Source organism: Anabas testudineus, chromosome 6 (genome assembly GCF_900324465.2).
Source record: "Anabas testudineus chromosome 6, fAnaTes1.2, whole genome shotgun sequence".
NCBI lineage: Eukaryota > Metazoa > Chordata > Actinopteri > Anabantiformes > Anabantidae > Anabas > Anabas testudineus.
Window position 1 is genome coordinate 21,801,008 of NC_046615.1, and position 10,921 is coordinate 21,811,928.

General features: G+C 41.5%; 1 protein-coding gene and 1 non-coding gene across 3 annotated transcripts; one reads left to right on the top strand and one right to left on the bottom strand.

Annotated features, from left to right (window-relative positions):
* Positions 1-3,448: 3,448 nt before the first annotated feature.
* Positions 3,449-3,520, bottom strand: trnaq-cug. The gene has a single exon. It is a non-coding gene; the product is annotated as a tRNA-Gln (tRNA).
* Positions 3,521-5,169: 1,649 nt separating this feature from the next.
* Positions 5,170-9,796, top strand: cav2 (caveolin 2). Of its 2 annotated transcripts, XM_026366545.1 has the most exons (4): positions 5,170-5,280; positions 5,434-5,884; positions 6,155-6,342; positions 7,516-9,796. In XM_026366545.1, exons 2-4 carry the CDS (start codon positions 5,735-5,737, stop codon positions 7,664-7,666), a joined length of 489 nt encoding a protein of 162 aa, XP_026222330.1. In that variant the 5' UTR covers positions 5,170-5,280; positions 5,434-5,734; the 3' UTR covers positions 7,667-9,796. The 2 variants fall into 2 exon arrangements, with proteins under 2 accessions (XP_026222330.1, XP_026222329.1); XM_026366544.1 differs by lacking the exon at positions 5,170-5,280 and having other exon boundaries at positions 5,381-5,884.
* The last annotated feature ends 1,125 nt before the right edge of the window (positions 9,797-10,921 follow it).

Below are 10,921 nucleotides of genomic sequence, written 5' to 3' on the forward strand. Positions count from 1 at the left end.
GTGACGCGGTTCAAGTAAACACTAAAACTTAAATGGGTATTTTTGTTTTAAATGATGTGCAAAGTTTAAATTTAAGATGTGACCAGTGAACTTCTGCACAGCACAAACAATCTTGTAATAATTAATAACAAATGGAAAATATGAAGCTGCAAAACGACAGTTTATTTCCATTTATTTCCAGATTTCAGGCCCAATACAGTTCCACTGTCCCACTGTGCGATCTACATAATTTAATAAAACATTTACAAACCTGGTTTCTTTCTTTAAGGAGGTATACTTTAAATATTACAGTATCTTTGCATCAGCAGGGCTTCATGTTTGCTCCTCAAGCTATAATGCAAAAGGAAAACAGCTCCCATCAGTTTTTATGGTGTTTGTTTTGAGCTGGTCATGCCAGCGGATGGTGCCTGCTCACTTCCTACAAAACAACAGGAAATAGCGTCACCATGAGAACCCATGAGCATCGAGGCAACCTGAGTAAACAGAGACTCATATCAGGAGATACTAATGCACCGGTGATACACTAAAACCATATCATATAGAATTCATTGACAGACGCAGGTTCATTTAAAGGTGAATGTGTTCTCTGTATATTTTGTTCTATAAAGATGTTATTGTGATTAATAACGACTGTCATTAAGTTCTAATCCAGGTATGACCCACATTTGATTTGGAGTCAGATCCCAGAAGAACTGTGAGTCAGATTGAGAGCAGAGAGACAGGTGACACTGACAGACACAAGTTTACAGGTTAAATCAAAGCTGTTTTGGAAAATGGTTTGATGGAAAGAGGCGCTGGCGAAATGTTTCCACCAGTTAGAACGAATGTGACAGTCAGAGCCTCAGTATGCTGGGGCCTGTCAGGACATTCCTCCCTCCAAAACCAAAACAGTCCTTTTCCCGCTCTCATGTCTCCATCCATCCATCAACCACATCCGAACTTTAAATGGGAAAAAAGGTGCAGAGACTGTGTAGTATCTGCTAAATTCAATACTGAATCTGGGTAACTAAGTACTTTTACTGTGAACTAGCAAAGAAAACCTGCTATAAAGATACTGATGACCAGACGTAGTAGAAGTACACAAACTCTGCTTTAAATTTTTATCTCAAGAATTATGTACTCAATTTTGTGAAGGGTAGTACTTAAGTAAATGTAGTTAGTTACTCTACACCTCTACTGTTGAAAGCCTAAAATTACCACATGAAAAAGGACTTATAGAGCTGTGCAATTCGAGGCAGCTCGATCTTATGCACAATAATTAATAGGACACTTCTTAATTATATTGAAAGTAGTTTACTCTAGTTCACAGTAAAACTCGCTCTCACTGCTCTGTATGAAAGTGACAATTTCTAGATTTTATTAAACAACTCAGAACCCAGGGTTGCATTATGCATATCATCTCATTTGCTCCACACAATGTGTGTCTGGCCATAATTAGTAGCTTCTTGAACCAACTTTGGTGCAGACAGTACGTTGTAGAAACACAAAATGTCAGTTTGTGGTGAAGCAAGAAGTCAGTGCTTCAGTGCTTCAATCAGCTTCTCATGCTCAGGTTATGTTGCCAGGAGTGATTAAAGGTGCTCAGGCTCGCTACAAGTCTGTCTGTGAATGACAGATGTCTTGACGTTGACAAAGAGACTCAACTAGAAAGATTTACCAGATAAAACAGGAGACACTAGTACAGTTCAATGAAGGTCAGACTGAAGTGATCATTTTTTCTCTGTGTATCAGTGGAGTTGACCGGTCTTATTTTGCACATGTGTACTTTTGTTTCATTTTAATTATTACAGCTGTACTGTTTGCTGTGTATATTCCCCATAACGAGGCCTTGGTAAAATTTAGATATAATCATTTTTGTTCCTTTACTTGCAGCCCTGTGCCACAAAGTAAAATTCATTATTAGTGGAAAGAATTTTGAATGAGTCATTCTCAGAGACGGCCCAGTGTGCATGTCATATGCCCAACTGGTTCCCTCCACTTCTCTCACCTAAAAACCAAAACTAATTTAGGGAAAGATCAGATGCAGCTAACTAGGGAGAAACGGGGAACCTACCAGCTACGACCTCTGGATCTCCACAACAGACGCTTCTGTGTATGTATCAGCCCAGAATAGGCTGCACACACCTGAACTGACAGAAACACACACATACCGCTGTGCAGGCATTCACAAACAATCATGGCAGAATTACATTAAGCAGACAACCTCATACAAACACTACATATACTACGTGTGTGTGCTCCCACATAAATATAGACATTCACACAGGCTAAGAACATCACACAAGTTCTGCTTTTATACATTTTATTTAAGACAAACCTGCTTCATCAGATGAACTCTTGCTAAATACATGTGTCCTGACACGATATATATTCATTTATCACAGCGGTGGAAATTTCAGGTTTATGTATACAACGATCTGAGTCATTTATCATACAGCGTTTCTGGTTTGGATCAGATCAGAGACAAATCCAGGACTTATTCTAGAGGATGTTATCGTGACGCAAATATTTTAGCAATTTGAGTTGATTTTCTCTAATAAATCAAAATGTTCAAGTAATTTCTAGATTTAAGCGATAAATAAAAGCTTTAAATAAGAGTTAACAGTTAAAATGAGCTCTAGGTTAGCAGCTTTTGTACATGTGCTGATGGAACGATCCTGTCTTGCTGGTCTTTTCTGTTTTATTCTCATTTGTTTTATTCCTTTGAAACTATTGTATGATGAAATCCCAGATTAAGTCAGAGCACTTTTAATGATTAGAGTGTTGGAATGTAAAACACATCTCGAGGTGGAGAAGGTGTCTTCCTTCAATCCACTTAAAGTGTGCACACCGGCTCATGTAGTATTCTCACAAGTCAAGGCTTTTTCCTCACTGTCTTTAAAGGCTGTGCGTTTCAGTCCACAGAGGTGAGGGTCCTTTGGGTGTAACAGGAAATCCCTCTGCACTGCGGGTGCGCTAATATCATTGTTCCTCTTGGAAACTCCTGAACAAATATGCATTTGTTCCTCTTGAAGTCAGAGGAAGTGTTCCACGCCACACCAGGATGCAGATCCTCAAGGGAATGGGGCTGTTTGGTGAATTAATTCTATTACCTGCAGGATTGTAGGCCAGAGGAAGGTCAGCCGGTAATGCCTGTAGCGAATTAGTATTCATCACTTGCATGCAAATACAACATATCCACCATTTAAAACTGGAATCAGTTAAATAAAATTAGAAACACAAAAAGATAACAGGTTATTTACTGTATGCACGACCTGGTATTATGGTGAGCCAGAGAATGAAGGTATTTTAAGGTCAGGTTCAAACAAGGATGGACTTGAACTTGAGCTAACTGGTAAATAAAGCACTTCCTGCTCAGTGTTGTCTCTTTACTGTCCAACTGTGAGTGTGTGAAATGTTTTTACTGCTCTACCAGCTGGGTTAACTGCAGTCCCATAAATAAATACACAGGTTCCACCGAGATTTGAACTCGGATTGCTGGATTCAGAGTCCAGAGTGCTAACCATTACACCATGGAACCACTCAGTGATGAAGTGATATATCTTCCTGCAACCATGAGCATAGACGTTGTGACGTAATATCAAAAGTGAGAAGGTGAAGACATAACGAAAACCAATATGTGAATGATAAAAATATGGTGCACGGACAGACTGAAGGAACCGTTGCAGCTAATCTACCTCTCCACACTGTCGGTATCCGAACTGTAACACGAGAACTACTTCCTCTGCTGCTCTCTTTCACACACTCACATTCTGTCCTGTCAACACTGTCCTCTCACCCACAGGGCAGCCAACCAGCCATGCCCCCCTCCCACTGAATGCTTGTCTTCTGTGTGTTAATCCAGGTGGATTGTAGTGTTGTATTGTGGCCACGCTGGGGCCAGTGATCACTCTGATTGCTCTGAATACCCAACATCACTCTGTTCTGTCTGCCGTGTTTCTGCTTTGCTTTCAATCACAGTCCTGTCCTACTTTTTTTGTCTCTGTGTCATATTTCCAGCCAAGGTCTAAACAATAGAGGATATTGTTTACAGGTTACCCCTCCATAGGCAGGATGCTGGACCTGCCGCATCAACAAATGACATGCAAAGTGCAGGGCTGCTGGCAGGTTGGCCTTTTTACTAATAGAATTAGCATTTTACTGGCTAAACCACAGACCTGTGCTGATCTGACTATGTTGGTATCGGGCCTAAGATCAGCATTAGGAAAATAAGTGTAGTCATTGAAACTGATGCTGTATTCTTATGGTATATTGTGACGAGAATTCCTGTTTTGTCATTGCTGTAGTTAGAAAACCAGCCTCTTAAAAATGTTGACACATCTACTCAACCAGTTGTCTCTGCCTCTGTTCACTGGTGACACATCAACAGTGACACCCATATCCAGTTCCCTGTAGGTTAGCAAGCAACCTACAGTAGAGCTTCTTCAAAACCTGTTTACATAACTTTGTGCAAGCAAGTATCTGTTTGTATGAATACTGAAGGTGAGAAGGCTTGGCATGCACAAAAGTGCTGTTTCCATAAATCTGATAAAAACAACACATCCTGTGAATGTAACGTGATTTGGTTTTTTGTACATTATGTGAAAACTTTAGTTTGCTAGTGTGCTGCCAGAGGTTTTCATGTAATTACATGACATGGTCACTTAGTGGCAGCACTGAGCGAGACGTGGTTATTCAGCCACAACACTGCCAATAGCTAAAACATTCAGGTATTTATTCCTGTTTTAGTGCAGAGAGGCTGTAGAGTTGCAGAGGAAAACGTATGCTGCATTTCCATCATGTAAAATAATCAGTAAATAAGAAAAGACCGTGTTAAAGCGTGCGTAGTCAAGGGGTTATCTGTTGATATTTTAACAAGTGGCTTTAATTTAGATACAGTAGGAGTAGATATCATGGAAAGTTCAGCCACATGCTGTCAGCAGCTGTATTTCCAGTAAGGTAATGTGAAGACCCTGTGCACCTCAGTCTTACCATACTTAACTACGACAATTAGCTATATTTATAAAAGCCATAAACAGACATGTTGCGTCGTGTTAAACCTCGTCCCTCAGAAACACTGGCTGCCTGAGGAACACGCCTTCCTGTTGTGGTTCCTGTTTAGAGATCAGAAGACCTGAAGTTATTCTAACAATGTTGGCTGGTTGGTGTGAACTGAGCCTGAGAGCAGCCACAGAGCAATAAATCCACACAGACCCAAAGTACAGAGAAAAGAGAATTTGTGGTAAATCAACTGAACAGGTGGAACAGTGTGTTCAGCTAAAGCAACAGTCACAACCAGAGGTTTGTAGATACAAAGTGTTGTGAAAATAAACATGTGGGTGTTTCTGGCCTGGGGGAAACTGAATCTGTATCATAAGTGGTTACATTTATGTTAATTAACTACTACTATTAACTAACTTCTAAAGGATTTTTACTATTAAAACTGTTCTGCAGGTTCTGCTCTCGGCTGCTTATCAAGCTTAATCACATGACAGAGGGTTGGTGTAGTCAGCTGGCATCAAACCCTGAGGGCTCCTGCGTTTCCCTGGCTCATGAGCTGAGACCTCTACAGTTCACAGTAGTGTCCATCATCCCTGGACTGTTAAGCGAACTGGGAAAGTAACTTTGAACTTGTTGTGTCTCCTCTGCCCCACGCAGCGCTGCTTTCCATACGGGGCGGGGTGCCGCTCAGTCCGGCACAGAGCGCACAGCGCACCGTCTCCAGCTGCCGTCCGCGCACCGTTTGCCCGACAAAATGGGTCTGGAGAAGGAGAAACTGGACACCAGCATAATTATGGACGAAGACGAGTTCAACAGATCCATAGAGCCCATTTTGTCAAAGAAGGGGACGGTGTATTCAGCGGCGCCGGACCGAGATCCAAACGACATCAACTCGCACTTGAAGGTAAAGTCGCAACATTGTGTGGAATGACTCTTTGAAAGTGAAACTACAAAGGGTTGCTGCTGTCAAGGTGCATTATCAAGGGCACCAAGCAAGATGACCTTATTGTTTTCATGTGATATACTGTGCGAGTGCTAATCTGCACCGTGAATACCTGGAAGTCGCTGCCTGCGCGTCAATCCATCATCTCCAGGCACCTTCCTGCCCGCTCTACACAGCTCCCTGATCTTTTCTGTGCATACTGTCTCTCTGAAATCTTGTTTGATCCGACAGGTTGGTTTTGAAGATGTCATCGCGGAGCCCATCTCCGCGCACAGCTTCGACAGAGTATGGATAGGAAGCCACGCCGTGTTTGAGTTGGTGAAATTTGTTTTTTACCGCCTGCTGACCACGCTGCTGGCCGTGCCTATGGCCTTCATCCTCGGACTGGTCTTCGGGGTGCTCAGCTGCATCCACATCTGGTAGGAGAAAGTGCATCAAAGCGCAAATTTCGGTTTAGTGCATTTTGAGGTTCAATTTTTGGTCTCTGGCGCAGTGCCAAAGGATACCCTTACACCAAATACTGTATATCGATGTTTTATGAAAACTAAAACATTTCCTATCCATTCACGGATGCTGATATCAATCAGAGGCCTATTTTGAGCATTAAATCCCTGTGAGTAACAGAAACATTGTGTGACTTCTCCTCAGGGGCTCACTGCTACTTGCCAGCATTCCTGTTCTGGCTCTTTAGACAAATATTGACACAAGCTATTTTCACAGTTAGCATCACATGTAGTACAACATTTAAAAATGATGTCATCAATTATGTTTTTATTTTCAGTCAGCTGAGTTCACCTGCAGCGACACTGACTGGGTGCTTCCAGGTTTTTGCTATGTATGCACATACATTCCCAACCACAACCCAAAGTGTTCGTCTATTAGCAGCTAATGAAACAACATTTTATGCCCAGAATTAGCTCTCTATGGAAACTTGGAAGAAATGTTCCACTGGTGTGGAAAAAAACCACCCCGTGCCCTTTGCCAGATTGCTGGCATTCAAGCAGCAATTGAAGCCTATTTTCAGACCAGAACGGGACATTCTTCAGATGCAGATAGAGTGCTGCACAGTTTCTTTCACATGGCCTTTCACCTAGGCGAGATCACAAGCTAGAAATGATTCCACCACAGTGTTTGATGGAAAGAGCCTCAGGTATTCATCAATAGACTGAATGTTAAGAAGAGAGATCACACACACTGGTCATCATTCACAATGCTGCAGGAAAACATCATTGAGATAGAAGTTAATAAACCTGTCAGCTTTAAAGCTGCTGTACATATTATGATTGATATCAAGTCTCATGCTAAAGCGAACTTGATTCTCCAAAGTTGCATATTGCAGCTTTAAGAACGGCACAGGCACAGAAGTGTGAGTCGAGAAGCAAGCGTGTGATGGAAATGTCAGTGATTTGAATGAAACCTCCTTTAGGTCACCTCATTTGATCAAGGGTTAGAAATAAAGGGTGAAAGAGCTCATTCAGTCCAAACCCCAAGTCCACACGGGCACGCAAACAAGCACAATAACAGATGCAGCATGGTGTCAATCCGTCTGTCCTCATCTGTTCCTCAGTGACCGTTCGATCTTGTCTTTCCAGGCTGGTGATGCCGGTGATCCAGAGCTTCCTGATGCTCTTGCCGTCAGTGCAGATAGTGTGGAGGAGTCTGACAGACATGTTCATAGCACCGCTGTTCCACAGCATGGGAAAGAGCCTGTCCTCCATTCACGTTGAAACCACAGAGAACTGATGCAGACGCCGCTCTGTCAAAGAAAAAGAAGCAAACGATGCCTGGTGTGGAACACATGAGCTTTTTATGAGGTAACATGTGAAATCCTGTGCAAAGACTTTACATCTGTAGATTTAATTATAGCCGCAACCTGAACTGTTCATCGTGACTCTGTGTTAGTGCAGGTCATGTTCACTGGAGGTAAAGGTGAAAACTGATTTTAACGACTTTACTTTAGACATTATTTTTTACATGATTAGGACAAATAGGATTTAAACTTTATAAAGAGCTCATGCACACCACCCAAAGTGGAGCTGCTTTGCTGAGTGTGACTTTTAAAGAATTCTCGTCATTCCATAACTTCATAGCTAAGAGAAATGTGTGATGAGTTGGAGGAGTTGTTAAGGCAAACACACTGTCCTGCTGTCTTGCTGAGAGAGATGTCATATTTCTGCTTTTTATATATTGTATATATTGCAAATATTAGCTGCAAGTTTAAAGTATTGAACTGATGCAGAGGAGCTAGTGAGCTAAAGAGTGGTTTATCTAATTATTAAATGCTAACATGCAGCTTGTTGCACATTTGCAGGCTTATTTTATCTGCTGTGTTGACTTCACAGTGCATTGGGAATAATATTGGATATTTGCTTTTATATGGGCCTAAGCTGTGTGGTTTAACTTTACACTATGTCCCAAAACAGGATCGGGTGGCTTTCTAATTTATTATTTATGCAACGACAGATTCTTGATGGATAACACTGACATTTGTTGCTGTCAAGCATAAGAGAAGTTCCCTTGAGTAACTGGAGGGTGATGAAGTTCATATATTTCATAAACACCCTGGTTGAGCTGAGACTCCGGTACATGCATATTCAACGTAGAGCTGCTTGCTGTTTGTTGCAGCCTTACTAGGTGGTGGACTGAGTTTAGAAATACTTCTACAGCCTGGAAGAATCCAATAGCAACTGGATTTGTCCTGTTTTTACAGTAGGTTTGATAAAGTAGAGTTTGAGCTACAAACCTTCACACTTCCCACTTGCTATGAGCTGCACAATCTGGAATTAAGGAGGTAACATATAGAGTTATTGTAAGAGTTAGGGATCTTCTGTCAGTGTGCGCTTGTTGTGTGTCATGAGAAATGCATGCCTTGGTACAAAGATGCATTTTTTCCTGTCTTTAATTATTGGAGCTTTAGTCTATTTTTATGTTAAAGGTCCAAATTGATGCAGCTATAACAGGTCCATTTTAATAGATGGGTTTAGATTTGGATGCAGAAGAACTAGACAACAAGCAGTAAAATCCACTCCTCAAACTAATTATCTCACTGTTATGATATGATAAAGATGTTAATATTAGCATTCATTTGGAGTCATGTGCCATTCCAATATTCACTGTTCTATAAATGGTGTCATATAATATTTTATTAGTAGCATTTTAGCCTTTAAGCAGCTAAATGTTTCACTTTCATTTGAGGCTAGATGCTAACTCAGTCTGCTACAGGACGTGGTGCTGGTAAAGTCTGGCTGTACAACTGCTCACTATAACAATGCTGACTGTTATAAAGTGGGCATGTGAAAGAGCGATAGATATAACAGCTGTAATGAACTCATTGCATTATATTTTGGGTTTTGATATTTGTGACTCATTGCTCATCACTGCAATGCAAGTTGGAAAGGTAACCAGCTGAACTAAACCAGAACAGAGGTCAGACAGGCAGACCTCTGGCACAGCAGAGCACAGACACTGAACTACATGGCGTTTTGTTTGCAGCTGACTGCTGATGCCCAGCAGCTCTATCAGAGCTTTTGTAACCATTTCAATGACATTAAGCTGCTGACAAGTTGTCAGCCAATAAGCTAGTGTTTAGTTATTCAATGCTCCAAGACAATTTAAGGGAGGGTGGTGCAATAGTGGAATACACAGGTGTGTGGCTAAAGCTTTTTCTGTTCCCAGCCATAGCATGTAGCACTAAGCAACCTCAGTTCAACCGAGCTACTCCTCAACTGTCATAAATCACAATGTGACGTGCAGTAGAAATGTATTTTATGTTTCCATCATTGTTTTAACTGTTGCTTCACTCAAACTGTGGATTTTCTCATTTTGTAATGGAACTGTTCTTCGTCGTGACCAAAATAAAACTATTCCTTCTCAGTGCCGTGTTTCTGTGTGGTTTCTCCTGTCTGTCACAGAAGGTGAGTGCGGTTGTGATAAGGATCTGAATGCCAGAACAGTCTTATAAATCACTTTGCTGTTATTGCATAAGGCACTTTCCTATACAAAGATAATCTGTAGATCGATGGAACATGACCTGAGGCCTCGCTTGTAGACCTGCAGGCCTGCACAGCATCTCTACCTGTTCCACTCCACCAACCTCTGCACAGAATATTTCTCCCACAGCAGGATTTTATATTTGTCTGTACTGTAAGTCTGAGGTTAGTGTGTGAAGGGGAATGAGATACCACCACACACACTGCTGCATAGATTTACTACTGGTATTACCCGTTTGCAAAGCTTCACAGACATCTTTAATACTCTAAGTTGAGCATTTCTGCTACAGCCATGCACAGTACACAAGGTCAGCAAGGTCAATCAGAAACAAGGTCACTCACTATTTGCACCTGAGACGGACCCGAAGCTGCAAGTCAAACTGTCACAGACTCACATTCCCTAACTCAAACAAGAAAACATCTCTGGATTGCAGCTTTACCTAGTGAAGCTCAGTTGCTCTGACTTGCAACTGAAACGTGCTTACAGCAACGTGATCAACCAATCACAGCCCACCCTGAAACAAAATGGTGCGTTTTTGACATAGAAAGAAGAACTTCAAATTGAAATCACAAATGTCTGTGCATGAGGTAAAGGACTGTCCGGGACCTTCTGATGTCCTAATAAGTATGTTAAAGTCATAAAGGAACTACATAAATGCTCCTAATATGCACCTCAAACATGCTGGCATTATCCATTCATTTATTATCCTAACCACAATTTAGAGTTTGTTCTAGAAAGCAGGAGCCGACACAAAACAAGGAGACATGGATTCTGCAGCAGTTATTATTACCATTACTACTCTACGTCTTTCAGGGTGGTGCTGTGTGAGTTGGAGTATTATATTCTTCTCTTTGTAATGGGTAGTATAGATAAAGTGACCACGTGTATGTGACAGCACCACACTGCAGCCGTTACATCCTCTGTGTCATAGACAGGGATGCTTATCAGCCTTTTGTTCACTTAGCTCAACACAGCACCTGTGATAGTGACACTGTGCTGTACGTGTTG